Consider the following 21,008-nt stretch of genomic DNA (forward strand, 5'->3'; position numbering starts at 1 on the left):
CTGAGTGAACTCCGGGAGTTGGTGATGGACAGGGAGGCCTGGCGTGCTGTGATTCATGGGGTCGCAAAGAGTCGGACAGGACTGAGCAACTGAACTGAACTGAACTGAGTCTAATCTGGAAATTACCAGAAGTGGCATATCAACAAGAAAGAACTTTGGTCTAATCTGGGATAATCCGCCAAGTACCATGTGACAAAAAATAGTCATGAAATGTCTCTCAAATATTGGTCAAATTTCCGACCATGGGCAGAGACTGTGAAATGGGAGTATTTCCTGCCGTATCAGTAATCAAGGATATAAAAACCATCAGTGATTTCTTGCCTCCAAATGTAAACTGCTGAGCCCAGAGGGCACCCAAAAGAGAGGACAATGCCTTCAATACAGCAACTGTCAGCTGTCACCACTCCCTATGTTGAATGAAGAACTAAGGATATAATAAAATCAAGAAACAGGGGGTGGTCCCAAGATGGCAGAGGAACAGGATGGGGCGACCACTTTCTCCCCCACAAATGCATCAAAAGATTATTTGAATATGGAGAAACTTCCACAAAACAACTTCTCAACACTGGCAAAGGACACCAGACACTCATAAAGGTAGCCCAATGTCTTCACAAGGAGGTAGGACAAAAGATAAAAGATGAAAACAAAGATAAAAGATTTAGAGATGGAGACCTGTCCCAGGGAGGGAGTCGTGAAGGAGGAAAAGCTTCCACACAATAGGAAATACTTTCCCAGGCTGTCAGTGGGGAGCTGTGGAGTCTCAGCCACCAGCATAACTGGAAAAAAAAAAAGAAAACCCACAGAATACACGCCTAACCACAACTACCAGTGGAGAAGTGGCTCAGATACATCTGCCACCAGTGAGTGGGGGCTGGGCAGGGAGGCACAGGCTGGATCATCAGTCCTTAGGATAAATACCAGGTTTGGATGACCTGAGAACAATCTGAGTAGGCTAATGTGACATAGCAACCAAAACTATGGGATCGCCAGAGAGATGAAAAAAAAAAAAAGGATGTTTCCTACAAAAGGCTCTAACGCCACGTGGTAACACCTGGCGCACTCACAGAACAAAAGACTGCATCTGCATCCTAGCAAATACCAAAGGAGAGGAAGCTAGCTGCTATTTGAAGCCCTCCCTCCCCGGAGGCAGAGAGGCAGGTGTGCGACAGCCAGAGTCGCAAGGCAAGGGGCCGCTGCAATGTTGGCCCAAGAGACTGCATCTTCCACCAAGCTGTAAACAGGCTGCCAGCTAACCACATCTTCCTGGGATCCTGGAAGGTTCACATCTCCCAGGAGAGTCACAGCCTGAGATCAGCTTCCCAGAGGAGACACACGGGACACATGGGACTAGGCCCTCGTGGCACACACAGGAAACCAAGCAGCAGGGACTAGGGAGGTGGGTAAGATGCATGACCCACCTGGGACTGTGGGCTCGCCAAGCACTGGTCGCTTGAGCAGCTTGGACCTGGGATGAGCACTAAACAGACACCCCCATCTGGGCCTGTGCCCTTGTGGGGCACCCAGGAACCTGAGAGGCTTAGACTTGTGAAGTGCACAAAACACAGGATCCACTTGGGACAGGACTCTCACGGAGCACCCTGAGCCTGAGCACTGTGGACCCGGAAAGTACACTCCGCCTTGGGCTGTGGCAAACCCAGGGTGGTCCATCCAATGCGAGCATTGCCCACACATGCCAGCAGTATTTGTTTGCAATGTTCCTCCCTCTCCACAGCACAACTGAACAAGTGAGCCAAAATAAGTGGCCATCTTCGCCCCCTCATGTCAAGCCAGAAATTAAGACACTGAAGATACTTGCAAACAGAGCAAGCCAAAATAAACAAAGAAGGGGTAGCCACCCTGGAAGTGACAGGTGCAACAAATTAAAACCCTGACGTTAATGCTGATACTGTGTATTTTGGGGGCAGCTATAGACCTGGAGAACAAGTACAAGCCAGAACACAATCTGACACAGAACTGAACCCACATTGCCCACAACAGCTCCATAGAAATCCCTACATGTATTTTTACTATTATCACTTTTCAATTTTTGAAAACTTGAATTCTTTATTACTCCTTTAACTTTCATTTTTATAGCCTACTGTCACCTTTCTAAAAAAAAAAGAAACTATTTTTTAAAAAATAAATTCCATAAAAAGATAAAAAATATCTTTTTAATTTTTGTGATCAATTTTATATTTTCTATATTGGATCTTTGGGAGTTTAACCTCTAGTCTAAGTTTATAATCTTTGCTTTTTGATATTTATTATTAATTTTCTATCTTTAAGAATCTAATCTTCAATATCCATTTTCACTCAGGGATTTGATTACTGGCTTGATAGCTCTCTCCCCTTTTGACTCTTCCCTTTTCTCCTCCTGGTCACCTCTATCACCCTCCTCCCTTTTCTCTTCTCTATATAACTGTGAATTTCTCTGGGTATTCTTAGCTGTGGAGAGGACTTAGGGACTTTATTACTGGCTTGACTTCTCTCTCCACTTTTGTCTCTTCCCTTTTCTCCTCCTGGTCACCTCTATCTCCCTCCTCTTTTCTCTCTACAACTCTGTGAAACTCTCTGTGTGTTTCTGGCTGTTCAGAGTTGTTTCACCACTAACCTGGGGGTTTTATCTTCTATGCTGTATGGATGGAGAAGTCGTGAGGCTACAGTAAGATTGGGAACAAAACCCAGAGGCAGGAGGCTCAACTCCAGAACTTTAGAACATCAGAGAATTCCTGACTCAGGGAACATTAATAGACAAGAGCCCACCTTAAAGACTCCATACCTACACTAAAACCAAGCTCCACCAAAAGCCAGCAAGTTTCAGTTCAAGACACCACACTAATTCTCCAGCAAAATAGGAACACAACTCTGAACATTAAAAGATGGGCAGCCCAAAGCTATACCAAACCCATAGACAACCCAAAACTACTACTGAACATCTCATGGCACTCTGGAGAGAAGAGATCCAGCTCCAACCACCAGAATACAGACACAGGTTCCCCCACCCAAGAAACCTTGACAAGCTGCTGGTCCAACCCCACCCACAGTGAGCAGACTCCACAATTAAGAGGAACCACAACCTTCCAGACTACAGAAAGGGCACCCCAAACACAGCAAGCTAAGCAAAATGAAAACACAGAAATCTCCAGCAGGTGAAGAAACATGATAAAAACCCACCAAACCAACACAAAACAGGTAAACAGGGAGTCTATCTGAAGAAGAACTCGGAATAATTATATTAAAGATGATCCAAAGTTTTGTAAACAAAATGGAGTTACAGATAAATAAACGAGACAAGGATCGAGAAGGTGCAAGAAATGTTTAATAAGGATCTAGAAGAAACAAAGAAGAGTCAATCAATAACGAACAATGCAATAACTAAGATTAAAAACACTCTGGAGGAAACCAACAGCAGAATAACTGAGACAGAAGAGAGGAAAAGTGAGGTGGAAGATAGAATGGTGGAAATAAATTAAGAAGAGAGGGAAAAATAAAAAGAAATGAAGACAACCTCAGAGACCACTGGGACAATGTTAAACGCCCCAACAGCTGAATCATACATGTCCCAGAAGAAGAAGAAGACAAAAAGAAAGGGCATGAGAAAGCACTTGAGGAGATAATGGTTGAAAACTTCCCTAAAATGGGGAAGGAAATAGCCAACCAAGTCCAAAAAACTCAGAGAATCCCAAACAGGATGAACCCAAGGCAAAACACCACAAGACACATATTAATCAAACTAACAAAAATTATACACAAAGACCAAATATTAAAAGCAGCAAGGGAGAAGCAATAAATCATACACAAGGGGATCCCCATAAGGATAACAGCTGATCTTTCAAAAGAAACTCTTCTAATTAGAAGGGAATGGCAGGGCATATTTAAAGTGATGAAAGAGAAAAACCTACAACCAAGATTACTCTACCCAGCATGGATCTCATTCAGATATGAAGGAGAATTCAAAAGCTTTAAAGACAAGCAAAAGCTGAGAGAATTCAGCACCACCAAATTAGCTCTTCAACAAATGCTAAAGAATCTTCTCTAGACAGAAAACACAGAGGTTTATAAAAATGAACCCAAAATAACAAAGTAAATGGTAATGGGATCATACTTATCAATAATTTACCTTATACATAAATAGGTTAAATGCTCCAACCAAGAGACAAAGACTAGCCAAATGGATACAAAACAAAACCCCTATATATGCTGTCGACAAGAGACCCACATCAAACCTAGGCACACATACAGATTGAAAGTGAGAGGCTGGAAGATGATATTTCATGCAAATGGAGACCAAAAGAAAGCAGGAGTAGCAATACTCATATTAGATAAAATAGACTTTGAAATAAAAACCATGACAAGGAACAAAGAAGGACACTACATAATGATCAAGGGACTAATCCAAGAAAAAGATATAACAATTATAAATATATATGCACCGAACACAGGAGCACTTCAATAATGTAAGGCAAATGCTAACAAGTATGAAAGGGGAAATTAACAGCAACACAATAATAGTGGGGGAATTTAATACCCCACTTACACCTATGGATAGATCAGCCAAACAGAAAATTAGCAAGGAAACACAAGCTTCAAACTATGCAATGGGCCAGTTAGACCTAACTGATATCTACAGGGCATTTCGCCCCAAAACAATGGATTTTGCCTTTTTCTCAAGTGCACACGGAACATTCTCCAGGATAGATCATATCCTAGGCCTAAAATCTAGCCTTGGTAAATTTTAAAAACTTGAAATTGTTTCAAGCATCCTTTCTGATCACAATGCAGTAACATTAGATAATAACTACAGGAAAAAAAAACTATAAAAAACACAAACATAAGGAAGCTAAACAACATGCTTCTGAATAACCAACAGATCATAGAAGAAATCAAAAAGGAAATCAAAATATGCATAGAAACAAATGATAATGAAAATATAACAATCCAAAACCTATGGGATTCAATAAAAGCAATGCTAAGAGGGAGGTTCATAGCAATACAAGCCTACCTCAAGAAACAAGAGAAACATCAAATAAGCAACCTAACTTTACACATAAGCAACTAGAAAACAACAACAACAACAACAATAAAACCCAAAGTTAGTAGAAGGAAAGAAATCATAAAAATCAGAGCAGAAATAAATGAAAAAGAAATGAAGTGGACTATAATAAAGATAAACAAAACTAAAAGCTGGTTCTTTGAGAATATAAACAAAATAGACAAACCGTTAAACAAAATAGACAAAATAGACAAGCCAGACTCATCAATGAAAAAAGGAAGAAGAATCAAATCAACAGAATTAGAAATAAAAATGGAGATATCACAACAGACAACACAGAAATACAAGAGATCATAAGAGACTACTATGATCAACTATATGTGAATAAAATGGACAACTTGGAAGAAATGGACAAAAGTCTTAGAAAAGTATAACCTTCCATAACTGAACCAGGAAAAAATAGAAAATCTGAACAGACCAATTACAAGCACGGAAATAGAAACTGTAATCAAAAATCTTCCAACAAACAAAAGCCTAGGACCAGATGGCTTCACAGGTGAATTCTACCAAAAATGTAAAGAGCTAATACCTATCCTACTCAAACTCTTCCAGAATATTGGAGAGGAAGGTAAACTCCCAAACTCATTCTATGAGGCCACCATCACTCTAATACCAAAACCAGACAAAGATGCCACACACAAAAAAATAGAAGCAAACTCCAAGCTAATATCACTGATGAACATAGATGCAAAATCCTCAACAAAACTCTACCAAATAGAATCCACCAACATATTTAAAAGATCATACATCATGACCAAGCGGGCTTTGTTTCAGGGATGCAAGGATTCTTCAATATTCACAAATCAATGTCATACACCACATTAACAAAATTAAAGATAAAAACCATATGATTATTTCAACAGATGCAGAGAAACCCATTTATGATTAAAAAAAAAAAAAAACTCTGCAGAAAGCAGGAATAGAAGGAGCATACCTCAACATAATGAAAACCACATATGACAAACCCACAGAGAACATTATCCTCAATGGTGAAAAACTACAAGGATTTTCTCTAAAATGAGGAAAAAAGGGTGCCAACTCTCACAACTGCTTTTCAACAGTTTTGGAAGGCCTAGCCACAGCAATCAGAGAAGAAGAAACAGAAGGAATCCAAATTGGAAAAGAAGTGAAACTCTCACTGTTTGCAGATGACATGATCCTCTATATAGAAAACCCGAAAGATACCACCAGAAAATTACTAGAGTTAATCAATGAATATAGTAAAGTTGCAGGATATAAAATTAATACACAGATATCACTTGAATTCCTATACACTAACAATGAAAAAACAGAAAGAGAAATTAAGGAAACTATCCCATTCACCATTGCAATGAAAAGAATAAAATACTTAGGAATAAATTTACCTGAAGAAACAAAAGACCTATATATAGAAAACTATAAAACAATGATGAAAGAAATCAAAGATGACACAAATAGATGGAGAAATATACCATGTTCGTGATTGGAAGAATCAATGTAGTGAAAATAACTACACTACCCAAAGCAATCTATAGATTCAGTGCAATTCCTATAAAGCTACCAATGGTATTTTCAACAGAACTAGAACAAATAATTTCACAATTTGTATGGAAACACAAAAAACCTCAAAGAGCCAAAGCAATCTTGAGAAAGAAGAATGGAACTGGAGGAATCAACCTGCCTGAATTCAGACTATATTATAAAGCTACAGTCATCAACACAGTATGGTATTGGCACAAAGACAGAAATATAGATCAATGGAACAAAATAGAAAGCCCAGAGATACATCCATGCACCTCTGGACACCTTATATTTTTGACAAAGGAGGCAAAAACATACAATTGAGAAAAGACAGTCTCTCTAGCAAGTGGTGCTGGGAAAATTGGTCAACCATGTGTAAAAGAATGAAACTAGAACACTTTCGAACACCATACACAAAAATAACTTCAAAATGGATTAAAGATCTAAATGTAACACCAGAAACTATAAAATTTTAGTGGAAAATATAGACAGAACACTTAAACCACAGGAAGATCCTCTATGTCCCAACTCCCAGAGTAATGGAAATAAAACAAAAATAAACAAATGGAACCTAATTAAACTTAAAAGCTTTTGCAAACAAAGGAAACTATAAGCAATGTGAAAAGGCAGTCTTCACAAGAAAATAACAGCAAATGAAACAACTGACAAAGAATTAATCTCCAAAATATACAAGCAGCCCATGCAACTCAATACCAGAAAAACAAATAACCCAATCAAAAAATGGCCAAATAACTAAACAGACATTTCTCCAAAGAAGACATACAGATGGCTAATAAACACGTGAAAAGATGCTCAACATCACTCGTTATTAGAGAAATGCAAATCAAAACCATGATGAGGTATCATCTCATGCCAGTCAGAATGGCCACCAACAAAATGTCTACAAACAATAAATGTTGGAGAGGGTGTGGAGTAAAGGGAACCCTCTTACACTGTTGGTGGGAATGCACACTGGTAGAGCCATTATGGAGAACCATATGGAGATTTCTTATAAAACTGCAAATAGAACTGTCATATGACCCAGCAATCCCACTGCTGGGCATGTACACCAAGAAAACCAGAATTGAAAGAGACACATGTACCCCAATGTTCACTGCAGCACTGTTTACAATAGGTAGGACATGAAAACAACCAAGGTGTCCATTGGCAGATGCATGGAAGTTGTGGTATATAAACACAATGGAATATTATGCAACTATAAAAGGGAAGACATTTGAGTCAGTTCTAATGAGGTGGATAAACTGGAATCTATCATACAGAGTGAAGTAAGTGAGAAAGAGAAACACCAATTCAGTATAATAACACATATATATGGAATTTACAAAGATGGTAATGACAATCCTATATACAAGGCAGCAAAAGAGACACAGATGTAAAGAACAGACTTTTGGACTCTGTGGGAGAAGGTGAAAGTGGGATAATTTGGGAGAATAGCACTGAAACATGTATATTACCATATGTAAAATAGATGACCATGCAAGTTCAATGCATGGAGCAGAGCACTCAAAGTCAGTCAGTGCTCTGGGACAACCCAGAGAGATGGGGTAGGGAGGGAGATGAGTGGGGGGTTCAGGATTGGCAGACATATGTGCACCTGTAGCTGACTCATGTCGATGAATGGCAAAAACCATCACAATACTGTAAAGTTAATTATTCTTCAATTAAAATAGTTAAATTTTTTTTTAAGTCAAGAAACAGGATTCTGGCCCCACATAGGTGAGGTTCACATGGAAGAAATTATTTCAGTATACCCAGACGCTTGCATATTTCTAAACTTATAAAAGTGTTAAATTCCTTAACTTGAAAGATATATGATTTTCCCTAATTAACAGTAATCTTTGACATTGAGACTACCTGCCCCACTGTATTGCAAACTCCTACATAACTTGACTGCTTCCCCCACTGCCTCAAAGCAGTTTCTCAGGACTACTTGAGATGCTGTCTCCTGGGCCTGAAGTCCTAAACATTCCCACCAAATAAAACATAACTGTCAATTTCTAGGTTGTGACTTGTTTTTTCAGTCAACATTCTAAGCCTCATTTTTAGAAATCATAATGTTGAAAGGCATATAACATGTCAGTATATGTGCTGCCAAAGGGAGCCCAGCACACAACATATTAAAAATACAAAAATTAAGGCTGAGATAAAAATCATGGTACATTTTATCCACTGCAATTACCAATAGCAAATACAACAGTATTTACTTAAGTATTTTGTTTGAACACGATCAGGCCACTTTTTAAATCTAAGAAAGTTTTCTCATATCTACAGTATGCCCCTCCATAAACAAACCAGATTCTAAATACTTAATATAAAATTTAAATATTTATTTTTACTTCTATGGTCAAGTAATAGAAAAATGTGAAATAACAGTATGGTGGTTTCTCAAAAATCTAGAGTTGCTATATGACCCAGCAATTCCACTCCTGGGCATACATCTGGACAAAACTATAATTCAAAAAGATACACACACACCAATGTTCCCAGTAGCATTATTTACAACAGCCAAGACATGGAAGAAACATAAATGCCCATGGACAGATGAATGGATAAAGAAGATGTATGTGTACACACACACACACACATATATATATAATGGAATACTACTCAGCCATAAAAAAATGAAAGAATGCCACCTGTAGCAACATGGATTGAAACAGAGATTATCATACTAAGGTAAGTGAGAAAGAGAGAGACAAATACCATACGATATCACTTATATGTGGAATCTAAAATATGACACATATGATCTTATTTACAAAACAGAAACAGATTTACAGATATAGGGAGCAGATTTTTGGTTGCTTGCCAAGGGCAGGGAAGTAGGAGAGGCATGGTTTGTGAGTTTGGGGTTAGCAGATGCAAGCTACTGCATATAAAATGGATACACAACAAGGTCCTACTGTGTAGCACAGGAAACTATATTCAATATCCCATATAAACCATAGTGTAAAATATATCACATATATATATATAACTGAATCACCTCGCTATATACCAGAAACTAATACAACATTGTAAGTCAACTATACTTCAATTAAAAAAAAAGAAAGTCTCTGGATCTAATATAGGATTTCAAATAAAAACCATTCCAAAATTCATTTCATGCAATTTCTTACACTGTTCAACATGCTGGAGGAAAACCCAATGATAATATTCTCTGATTAAGATTTATTCTTAAACCATATAATTTTTAAAAACTGACCACAAAAACAAAATATGAAAACAATCTGCTTTGCAAAATCTGAAAGCTTAAGTCAGATTTAAAATTAAGTACATATAGACACTGAGAATTATAACTTATAAAACATATCTTTAATGGAGTTATTTAAAGTTTCCTTTGAGTCTTATTTTAAAAAACATCATTTTGACATATACTCACTTACTTACCCACAGCTTATCTAGACAAAACTGTTTAACTGCTTAAACAGGTAGCAAATGAATATAATAGCAGGAGATGAGATGTTTAAACATCAAAGTTCATCTCAATATATCTCATTTCCATGGGTCAGTGGTGAAAAGATGGAATAACCCCTACAGCAATTTTGTAAAGCAGTCTGTCAAACTTTTATTTAAATTAGTTAATTGAATTTATTTAAATAAAATCAAATTTTAAAATCCACAGAATCATGCTGGACAACACAGATATAAAATATAAACATATTTCTACCAACACAGAAAGTTCAACTGACTATCACCACTATAAAGCTTCATGCATCTTTGGTGGCTAAAGCTGTTCCTCCATAATCGTGAACCTTGGCACACAATCATTTGGATCACAATTAATTCCTAAGTGATTAATTGAAAGCTTCTAGGTAGACATTGTAAAATAAATCTGAACCCTTAACAATAAATACTGAAAAACACAATTAGACAGCAGGGTTCCAAAATAAATAACATATATAATAAAGATATTGTTAGCTTGGTGGGACCAGCTCCTTAGAAATAATTAACTGTATCTCAATCATCTCCCTTCAACTACTAGTCCCATACCTATACAATACTAGGCGTTTAAAGAATGTTAAAAAAAAGAGGGGTTTGCTTAACCCCAAAATGGGATGTCCTATTTTGTTTCACAATAACTAAAACTTTCGACTTAGATATGAAAGAAAACTCACACAAAAGCAAAAACATTTTTAAAAAGATACCTGTCTGATATACCTTTTTCCACAAAATTCAAGTACAGGATGATCTTTTGTCCTAAATCATCTACTATTTCTTTACCATTGAGAGTATCATAGGCTTTCTTGGATTCTTCTACAGTTTTGTATCTTACACATGAGTAGGGTTTATTAGGTGGCATTAAGAGAGCATCCACCAATCCACATTTCTCTAAAACTGGAAGCAGTTGGTTCCTACTCACTTGATTACCCAAACCACCATTGGCAACAATCAGACTCTAAAAAGACAAAAAAAGAAAGTAATATGAGCAGTTGATATCAACCTGTTATTTTTAAATAACATTTTAAAATAAAATATTGTAAATGATACTGATTTTTAAATAGCCTTTTAGTGACCATAAACACAAATTAAAAGATAACTTTCACTGTTCATAAATTTAACATAATGAAACAGAAAGAAGAGGTAGAGAGGAGAAGAAACGAGGATTTACATAAATCTTGCTTTTTGGCTAGACACTGTGCTATATATTTTTATACTCAATCTTCATTAAAACAATCTTCACAACAATCTTGTATGTGCTCAGTCACATCTGACTCTTTGTGGCCCCACAGACTGTAGCCCACCAAGCTCTTCTGCCCATGGAGTTTTCCAGGCAAGAATACTGGAGCAATTTGCCATTTCCTACTTCAGGGGATCTTCCCAATCAAGGGACTGAACCTGCATCCCTGCAACTCCTTCATTGGCAGGTAGATTCATCACTAGCACAACCCGAGAAGCCCTCACAATAATCCTACAAAGTGGGTAATATTAGCCCCACTTCATATGGAAAGAAACTAAAAATCAGAAAATGAGGTTAAGGTAGTAATTGTTTGGGGTTGAATTTCAAATTTACTTCTGTCAGTTTCCAGAATCTATACTTTTGGATATAACCATTATACAATGTTTACTAAAAACTAAAGGTAAAGGTACTGGCTCAAAGAAAAAAACAACTACGAGTTCTATTGAATACAAATTAGGAAAAGTTTCCTGTATTGGATTATCCAGTCATTTTGCAATTAAATTTTTTTCTTTGAAAATATCATGCTTACTTCCTTGTCATTTGCAATCCTGTTCAACTTTACTCAAGGAATTTGGTGGGGAAGAGGTCTCCTATTTTTATCCTGATGCTTGAAGCCTCATAGTCTCTATACTTAAAAACATTCTTCACCATGTTAAGATCTTGAAATTCTGAAGCATAACAAAAGTAAACAACTAATGGCCTACCCGCGTCAGTTTCATCATTTACACCAGACACTGGCAAAGCTTTTCTGAAAAATGCCAGAGAGTAAATATTCTAGGTTTCACAGATCATACAAGGCTCTGTCACATAGTTCCATTAATTATTTTTTGTTGTTCAGTCATCCAGTTGTGTCCAACTCTTTGCAACCCCAGGGACTGCAGCATGCCAGGTCTCCCTGTCCCTCATCATCTCCTGAAGTTTGCCCAAGTTCATGTCCATTGCATCAGTGTTGACATCCAGCCATCTCATTCTCCGACACCCTCTTCTTCTGCCCTCAATCTTTTCCCAGCATCAGGGACTTTTCTAATGAGTCAGCTGTTTGCACCAGTTGACCAAAATACTGGAGCTTCAGCTTCAGCATCAGTTCTTCCAAAGTGTATTCAGGGTTGATTTCCCTTAAGATTAACTGGTTTGATCTCCTTGCCGTCCAAGGGACTTTCAGGAGTCTTCTCTAGCACCATAGTTTGCAGGCATCAATTCTTTGATGTTCTGCCTTCTTTACAGTCCAGCTCTCACAACTGTGCATGACCACTGGGGAGACCACAGCCTTGACTATTACAAACCTTTTGTCAGCAGAGTAATGTGTCTGCATTTCAATATACTGTCTAGGTTTGTCATAGTTTTCCAGCCAAGAAGCAATCATCTTCTGATTTCTTGGCTGCAGTTACCATCTGCAGTGATTTTAGAGCCCAAGAGAAGGAAATCTGTCACTACTTCCACCTTTTCCCCTTCTATTTTCCATGCAGTAATAGGGCAGGATGCCATGATCTTATTATTAATATTTAGTTTTAAGCTAGCTATTTCACTCTCCTCCTTCACCCTTATCAAGAGGTTGATCAAGAGGTTCTTTAGTGCCTCTTCACTTTTTGCCACTAGAGTGGTATCATCCACGTAACTGAGATTGTTGATGCTTCTCCCGCCTATCTTGATTCTAGCTTATAACTCATCCAGCCTGGCATTTCTCATAATGTGCTCAGCGTACAGGTTAAATAAACAGGGTGACAGCAGACAGCCCTGTCATACTTTCTTAATTCTGAACCAATCAGTTGTTCTGTACAGGGTTCTAACTGTTGCTTCATGACCCACAGAAAGGTTTCTCAGGAGACAGGTTAAATGTGTCTGGTATTCCCATCTCTTTGAGAGCTTTCCACAATTTGTTATGATTCACACAGTCAAAGGGTTTAGTATAGTTGATGAAACAGAGATAGATGTTTTTCTGGAATTCCCTTGCTTTCTCTATTATCAGGCGAGTGTTGGCAATTTGATCTCTGGTTACTATGCCCTTTCTAAACCCAGGTAGGTCATCTGGAAGTTCTTGGTTCGTGTATTGCTGAAGTCCAGTGTGCAACATTTTAAGCATAACCTTACTAGCATGGGAGATGAGTGCAACTGTCTGATGGTTTGAACATTCTTTAGTACTACCCTTCTTGGGGACTGGAATGAGGATTGACCTTTTCCAGTCCTGTAGCCACTGCTGGGTCTTCTAGATGTGCTGATATATTGAGTGCAGCACTTTGACAGCATCATCCTTTGGGGTTGTGAACAGCTACTAGAATTCCATCGCATCCACTAGCTTTCTTAACAGCAGTGCTTCCTAAGTAAGGCCCACTTGACTTCACACTCCAGAATATCTGGCCCTGGGCTCTGGGTAACTGATCACACTATCATACTTATCCAGTTCATCAAGATCTTTTTTGTACAATTCTTCTGTGTATTCTTTCCATCTCTTCTTGATCTCTTCAGCATCTACTAAGTCTCTATTTAGTTTTAATTTTTTAACAACCCTTAAATTGTAAAACTCTTTCTTAGCTAACAAGTCAGATTTGACCTGAAGACAGTAGTCTGCCAACACTTGATTTATATGAAGCTGGAGTTTAGAACATAATGTATCAGTTTCATATGTATAAAATGAGAAGGTTCATATCTAGAACCTTGTTTTAAAAGAATATAAAATAAATTATTATAAAATTGGATAATAAGTAAAACTCTGCTCTGTTATGGGGCAGCCAATAGTTTATATGTACGGTGGCTCAGTGGTAAAGAATCCACCCACAGTGCAGGAGAAACAGGTTTGATCCCTGGGTGGGGAAGGTGCCCTGGAGAAGGAAATGTCAACCCACTCCAGTATTCTTGCCTGGGAAATCCCATGGACAGAGGAGCCTGGCAGACTACCATCCATGGGGTTTCAAAAGAGCTGAACAGGACTTAATGACAAAAGAACATGTAAGTATACACACACATACACACAATAAACATACTAATACAATACTATAAAATATGGTATAAAATTTAGTCTCAGATGGTTTATCCTGGACTCATTAAGTGAGATTATAAATTAAAGTACCAGAATAGCTTTGGTCATATGTAGCCATAATACAAAAATATTTCCAGTATTCCCAAATCTAAGGACATACAAGTTTTGTAACTGACAAGGATCCATAGCCCTACCTAGGAATTGGGGAAGACAGTGAGAGGTGACCTGAGGAGTAGCAGTACTCAGAAATGCTGTCCAAGTGATTTGTGGGCAATGCTAAAGTCAAACCACACAAAAACAAGTGCAATGCGGGAAGGAAGGGAGGAACTTACTTACTATTACATGTGGGCTATACAATTAATGCTTACTTTAATAAACAGTTGTTTAGTCAAGCAATTTTTCCAGTAATATGAAGAAAAGAATTCAGATTTTTTTAAAGTTATCTCAGTCCTGATAGGTTGAGGACCATGGCTCTAGAAAAACCTAACAATCTCTATAACATTGTACAAAGATACCTACGTGCATGCGTGCTAAGTTGCTTTAGTCGTGTGTGACTCTGTGCAACCCTAAGGACTGAAGCCTGCCAGGCTCCTCTGTCCACAGGTTCTCTAGGCAAGATCACTGGAGTGGATTGCCATGCCTCCTCCAAGGGATCTTCTGACCCAGGGATCAAACCTACGTTTCTTAAGACTCCTGTATGGGCAGGCGGGTTCTTTACCACTATTACCACTGGGAAGTCCACAAAGATATCTATATTTATGACATATAGTAAAAAAAGCATTTGTTCTCCTCTAGATATATAACATATAATTGGAAGTCCTTCTACAAATGTTTTCTCTTCCTTAAAAAGTACTGAGGAGAAAAAAATAATCAAGTCCAAATAAAATGACACTTTGGGAGCCATGAAGATGAGGTTAAAACTTCTAAAGATCTAAAAGAGAAGTTCATCTCAACCAGAAACAAGTTTCAGAGGCAGCAAAGAAACCCATTTCTTTTCTTACTACTTTTCTACACAACCCCTGTAAGGGGAAAAAAAGCCAGTTATGCTTGAGAATTGATGAAAATAGAGTATGTCATTAATCTTCTGAAAGCCTCACAGCCGCAGTGGCTCTTGGCAGTAAGTGTGTGCATATATATTAATTCTAATCTATTATCTACTCCATCCTTTTTCGTGGGATTTGGTTTAAATTATCTGAAGTTATTAATTTGTGTTGTGTGTGTGTGCTTTTATCGAAGGTCTTCTTCAGGAAAGGAAAAGTCCTCCACTAGGCTGGTTTTTAGATGATGTCTTACAACTGTTTCTTCAGTGCTTAGTGTTTGATAAGGATTTTGCATCTGCAAAGCACATTTCTTATCAGCCCCATCTTGGCGCTCCTGCTCTCCACTGCAGAACCAGGCCACAGGAACGCATCTCACACCACAAGCAGCTTACCTAATTACATTAAACTGTATTTCATCGGTTGTGGAGCCCACGAGCCACCCAGCATCGTCAGCACAGGCAGCGGGAGCAGGAGTACCTGGAGGCCCGTGACCATGAGGGAACAGTACAGGAACTTGGGCGTGAGGCACACTGTGCAAGGACACCATGGGTGGGTGAGCCTGAAGTTACTAATATGTAAGGAAATCTAAGCAGGGCTAATACTAAAGCTCCACTCATTCCTAAACTGTGATGCAGCACAGAAGACAGAACAAGAGTGACAGAAGAGTACTAGTCCGAGAATCAAGAGATCTAAGTTTTGATCTCAGCTTCACCTTCTAAACTGTATGTCTTTGGCCCTCAGTAGTAAGTTCCCTTACTATCCTTATCCTATATCTTTACAATCAGAACGAATAGCATAAGAATACTTTATACTCATATGGTATTTCAATGACTAGGAAGTACTATCATACACATGTTCTCTTTAGAATCTAACAACCCAATGTAATAAAAAGGTATGTAATAGTATGTCCTTACAAATGAAGAAAGCTGAGGTCAAAGGGTACTGCTCATGTACAAATAAGTGGAGAAGCTAAGAGTTAAGCTAACTTCTCCTCATTCATAGCCCAGGAAGAGTTGTGTGTGTGTGTGTGTGTGTGTATATACATGCATACATATATATCATTTAATCATTGCCCATCAGATAATAAAAAGGTTTTATAAATAAAATCTGATAAATAAAAAATGTTTCACAGCATATAATCAAAATACTTTATAATAGAGATGAAGTTAGGAATAGACGAAAGAAGACTGCATTAGGGTACAAAAGATCTAGCTTTAGATTTCAACTCAGCACCTTATATCAATGGACATATCACAACCTCTCAGAACCTTAGTTTTCTCACCTATCTCATAATGACTTCTAGGAAATTAAATATAATAATGAATATAAGTATGCTTTATAAACTGTAAATAGATATATGGTGTTATTGTTATTAATGCAGAATTGCAGTTTCCTCTAGTTCAAACAACACAATCAATGGAAATTCAAACTATACTAGGCTATGTCCCAAAACAGAAAGTTAGAAGGTCCTATCATATATATATATATATATATATACACATATACATTTAACAGAGATTGTAACACATGATGGAACTTCTTCTCTGAGCAATTATTAACAATGCTACTTAGAACACAATAACATGACAATACATTTAAATTCAAATTATAATAATAGTTCTAGGTTACCTGAGTAGCATAAGATACTGTCTCAATGCCTTCATGTCTCAGCAAAGTATGCCTGGCTTTAATTTGTTTCCTTAAGAGTTTCTTCTCAGTTTTACTGAGTTTGTAATTACTTTGGTGGTTGCTATCCATGACAATCCTGGGGAAAAAAAGAAAGGACAAAATGTCAATCTTAGGAATCAGAAAGGGATAGTTATAATACTGTTCATGTATTTTATACTTTATAAATGTTTCTATGTGACAATTTTTAAACACCTACTATACTTTTCACCAACCAAGAGAAGTGAGAACAAACAGATGCATGGACAACAAAGGAATATTTAAGAAGGTAACAAAGAAGCAAGAACATCTAACAGCATCCCTGGTAGGTTCTACAAAACAGTCAGTGCTTTAGTGCTATTAAGTGGGCTGTTTTCCCATATCCAATCTCTTTATTTATGAAGTCATAAGTAAAATGCGCCAGACAAATCTCACATGTTCTTGTTATTGTTGTTCAGTCACTAAGTCGTATCCTACTCTTTGCAGCTTCATGGACTGCAGCACACCAGGCTTCCCTGTCCTTTACTTTCTCCTGGCGTTTGCTCAAACTCATGTCCACTGAGTCAGTAATGCCATCCAACCGTCTCATCCTCTGCTGCCCCCTTCTCTTCCTGCCCTCAATCTTTCCCAGCATCAGGTTCTTTTCCAATGAGTCAGCTCTTTCCATCAGGTGGCCAAAGTACTGGAGCTTCAGCTTCAGCATCAGTTCTTTCAATAGTCAGGGCTGATTTCCTTTAGGATTGACTGGTTTGATCTCCTTGCTGTCCAAAGGACTCTAAACAGTGTTTTCCAGCATCACAATCCAAAAGCATCAATTCTTTGGCACTCAGCCTTCTTTGTGTTCCAACTCTCACGTCCATACATGACTACTGGAAAAACCATAGCTTTGACTTTATGGACCTTTGTCAGCAAAGTGATGTCTCTGCTTTTGAATATGCTGTCTAGGTTTGTTATAGCTTTCCTTCCAAGGAGCAAGTGTCTTCCAATTTCATGGCTACAGTCACCATGTGCAGTGATTTTGGAGCCCAAGAAAATAAAAGCTGTCACTGTTTCCACTTTTTTCCCATCTATTTGCCATGAAGTGAAGGGACTGGATGCCATGATCTTAGTTTTTTGAATGTTGAGTTTTAAGCCAGCTTTTTCACTCTCCTCTTTTACCTTCATCAATATTAGGAAAGGAAAAAAAAAGAAGCAAAACAAAAAATTCACAGTAGAATATACAGTATGATTCCATTATATAAAGTTCAAAATTCAAAAGTAAGCCATATGTTGTTCAGAAATACATATATAGCATAAAAGCAAGGAAATAATAAATACAAAGTACAGGAGAGAAGTTATTTCAGGGGAGAAGAAAGAACTACAATATGAAAGGGACACACAGAAGTATTAAAAGTATTTAAGCTAGGTGGTGGTTTAGGTGTTTATTTTATTATTTTTATAAACTCTGTATGTTAAATATTTGGTATCTATAACTGTCAAAATAACAGGTATAAGAAACCATAGAATTATGTTTTCACTTTTTAAAGATATGTCAATCAGTAAGTAGTTCCTGAGTGCTTTCCCCAAAAGGTCTTCACACTATCCAAATCAGCTCCCTGCATCATGCTTTATTACAGAAGCCTGTTTTATAGCAAAATAAATACAGAATTTAACAAAATTTGTGATGTTTAATTTGTTGGCTTAATTCCTCCATCAGGATGTAAACTCCAGGAGAACAGGAATACCAACACACAGCAGGTGCTCAATAAAAGTTTGTTAAAGGGATAAACAAATGATGAGTGAACACACACATGCCTACTTAAGGACTCAGCACTCTACAGCACACAAATTCAATACATGGTTTATGCTTTCAACACAGGTTTATAAGTTAGTTGAGGAAAACAGACAAACATTAAACAATGAAAGAATATGACATATCTTTAGGTAATTAAGTGTTAATGTTCTTTAAGAGTGATATAGAGACAAAAAAGATAAGATTGATGTTAACTGGAAAAGTTTGGGAGAACTTCAAAACAGAAGGGGACTTGAGATGAGTATCACAGGACAAGAAGATTACACAGTCATACGGAAGGGAAGGGATCCAGAGAGGCAATAAAGAACAGAAGCTAAAAACAGAAATGGATGTGTCTGGCAAAGACACTGAGTAGCGACATAATTTTTTAGAAGAGAGAATGCTGGCTGACCCACCAATTCCACTCTTCACCCACTTGAAAGCCTTCAAAGCTAGCAAACAAAATAAACATGAACTTAAATAAAATAATTTCAAAGTGGCTCTTAAAGAGTCAAAACTCTATTAGTTTTTATATACAGAATAAAAATGTTGAGACTACTGAAAAAACGGCAGTAATCCAGCTTAAATAATACATGTAGCACATGAGACAGGAGGTAAGGCCAGTAAAATAGGCGAGCTGGACAGCACAATAGGGAAATGAGAGGCAAGAGGACTTGCAATAATCCAGTTTAAGAAGTAGAAATGCTGTGTCTCATCCAGGGTGAAGGCTGTAGAAAGAAGGAAAAGGCAAACAGGGAGAGAGGGCAAAAGATAAGTTTTTTTTAGGCTGTGATGACTACTCAATAGGCTGTAATGACTACTCAGACATGAGGAAGAGAAGAATCGGACTGGTGGCTCAGACAGTAAAGAATCTTGCAGGAGACCTGGGTTCAATCCCTGGGTCAGGAAGATCCCCTGGAGAAGGGAATGTCTACCCATTTCAGTATTCTTGTCTGGAGAATTCCACAGACAGAGGAGCCTGGTGGGCTACAGTCCACGGAGTCACAAAGAGTGAGATCGGACTGAGTGCCTATTACTTTCACTTTGACTTTACTAACAGGACAGAGTGAGTGAAAGAGAGGCTACAGTAATATCATTCCCAATTCTGACTGCAAAGTCAGAAGAGGGTCAGGAAGAGCAGATCAGTAACGGGAAGTGATAAGTCAGATTTAGGATATCATACGTTTGAATTACTGGTGAGATACACAGTTCCAATGTCTAGCTGGCAGGTGAAAATATAAAGTGGCAAAGGAGAAGAAATAAGGTTAGAAAGAAAGTTTCTGGAGTCATCATTAGACAAGGAGATAGCTGAATATACATTTTTAACACTGCACTATTTGTTCTGTTTGTCCCCTTCCACTGGACTACGAGCTCTTTAATGACAAAAATTAAATATTTTTGTTTCCCCACAGCCTCCTCAGACAATATAACACAGTGTTTAGAGGTCGAAGTTCTAGTTCAAACCTCAGCTTTACCCTTTATTAGCTATCATGAACCTGTGTGAGTTACTAAGTTTTTTCTGTACTTAGGTTTCTTCACCTATAAAATAGGAATAAGAGTGCCTATTCGTGGCACATAACTCCAACCAAACCCTGCCCTAAAAAATGTGACCAAACTCTACCATGGTTTATAGTAGCATAAAGCCATATCTTAGGATGATCCCAGCTTCTCATTAAAATGAATGCCTGAACCTAGAGGTATATCAACAGATGAATGGATAAAGAAGCTGCAGTACATATATACAATGGAATACTACTTAGCCATAAATAGAAACACATTTGAGTCAGTTCTAATGAGGTGGATGAACCTAGAGCCTATTATACAAAGTAAATCAGAAAGAAAAAAAAGACAAATATTGTATTAATGCATATATATGGAATCTAGAAGGATGGTACTAACAAACTCGTTCACAGAGCAGCGATGGAGATGCAGACATAGAGAACAGATTTATGGACAAGAGTGGGGGAGAAGAGGAAGAGGGTGAGATAAATGGAAAGAGTAGCATGGATGCATCAGAGAAGGCAATGGGAACCCACTCCAGTACTCTTGCCTGGAAAAATCCCATGGATGGACGAGCCTGGTAGGCTGTAGTCCATGGGGTCACTAAGAGTCAGACACGACGAGCGACTTCACTTTCACTTATCACTTTCATGCACTGGAGAAGGAAATGGCAACCCACTCCAGTGTTCTTGCCTGGAGAATCCCAGGGACGGGGGAGCCGTGGTGGGCTGCCGTCTATGGGGTCGCACAGAGTCGGACACGACTAAAGTGACTTAGCAGCAGCAGCAGCAGCATGGATGCAT

At 38.0% G+C, this 21,008-nt stretch overlaps 1 protein-coding gene across 1 annotated transcript in view; it reads right to left on the bottom strand.

The window, feature by feature from the left end:
* ALKBH8 (alkB, alkylation repair homolog 8 (E. coli)) overlaps nucleotides 1–17,043 on the bottom strand; it is a 114,504-nt gene extending 97,461 nt beyond the window's left edge. Inside the window, exons 1-2 of the mRNA XM_010862922.1 lie at nucleotides 16,899–17,043; nucleotides 10,736–10,973 (exon numbers count right to left, since the gene is read on the bottom strand). Of these exons, the coding sequence (XP_010861224.1) occupies nucleotides 10,736–10,973; nucleotides 16,899–17,027 (367 nt within the window). The 5' untranslated portion in view covers nucleotides 17,028–17,043. The remainder of the gene's footprint in view (nucleotides 1–10,735; nucleotides 10,974–16,898) is intronic.
* Between the last annotated feature and the right edge of the window lie 3,965 nt (nucleotides 17,044–21,008).

The sequence above is a fragment of the Bison bison genome, unplaced genomic scaffold (genome assembly GCF_000754665.1).
Source record: "Bison bison bison isolate TAMUID 2011002044 unplaced genomic scaffold, Bison_UMD1.0 scf7180017864485, whole genome shotgun sequence".
In the NCBI taxonomy this organism is placed as follows: Eukaryota; Metazoa; Chordata; class Mammalia; order Artiodactyla; family Bovidae; genus Bison; species Bison bison.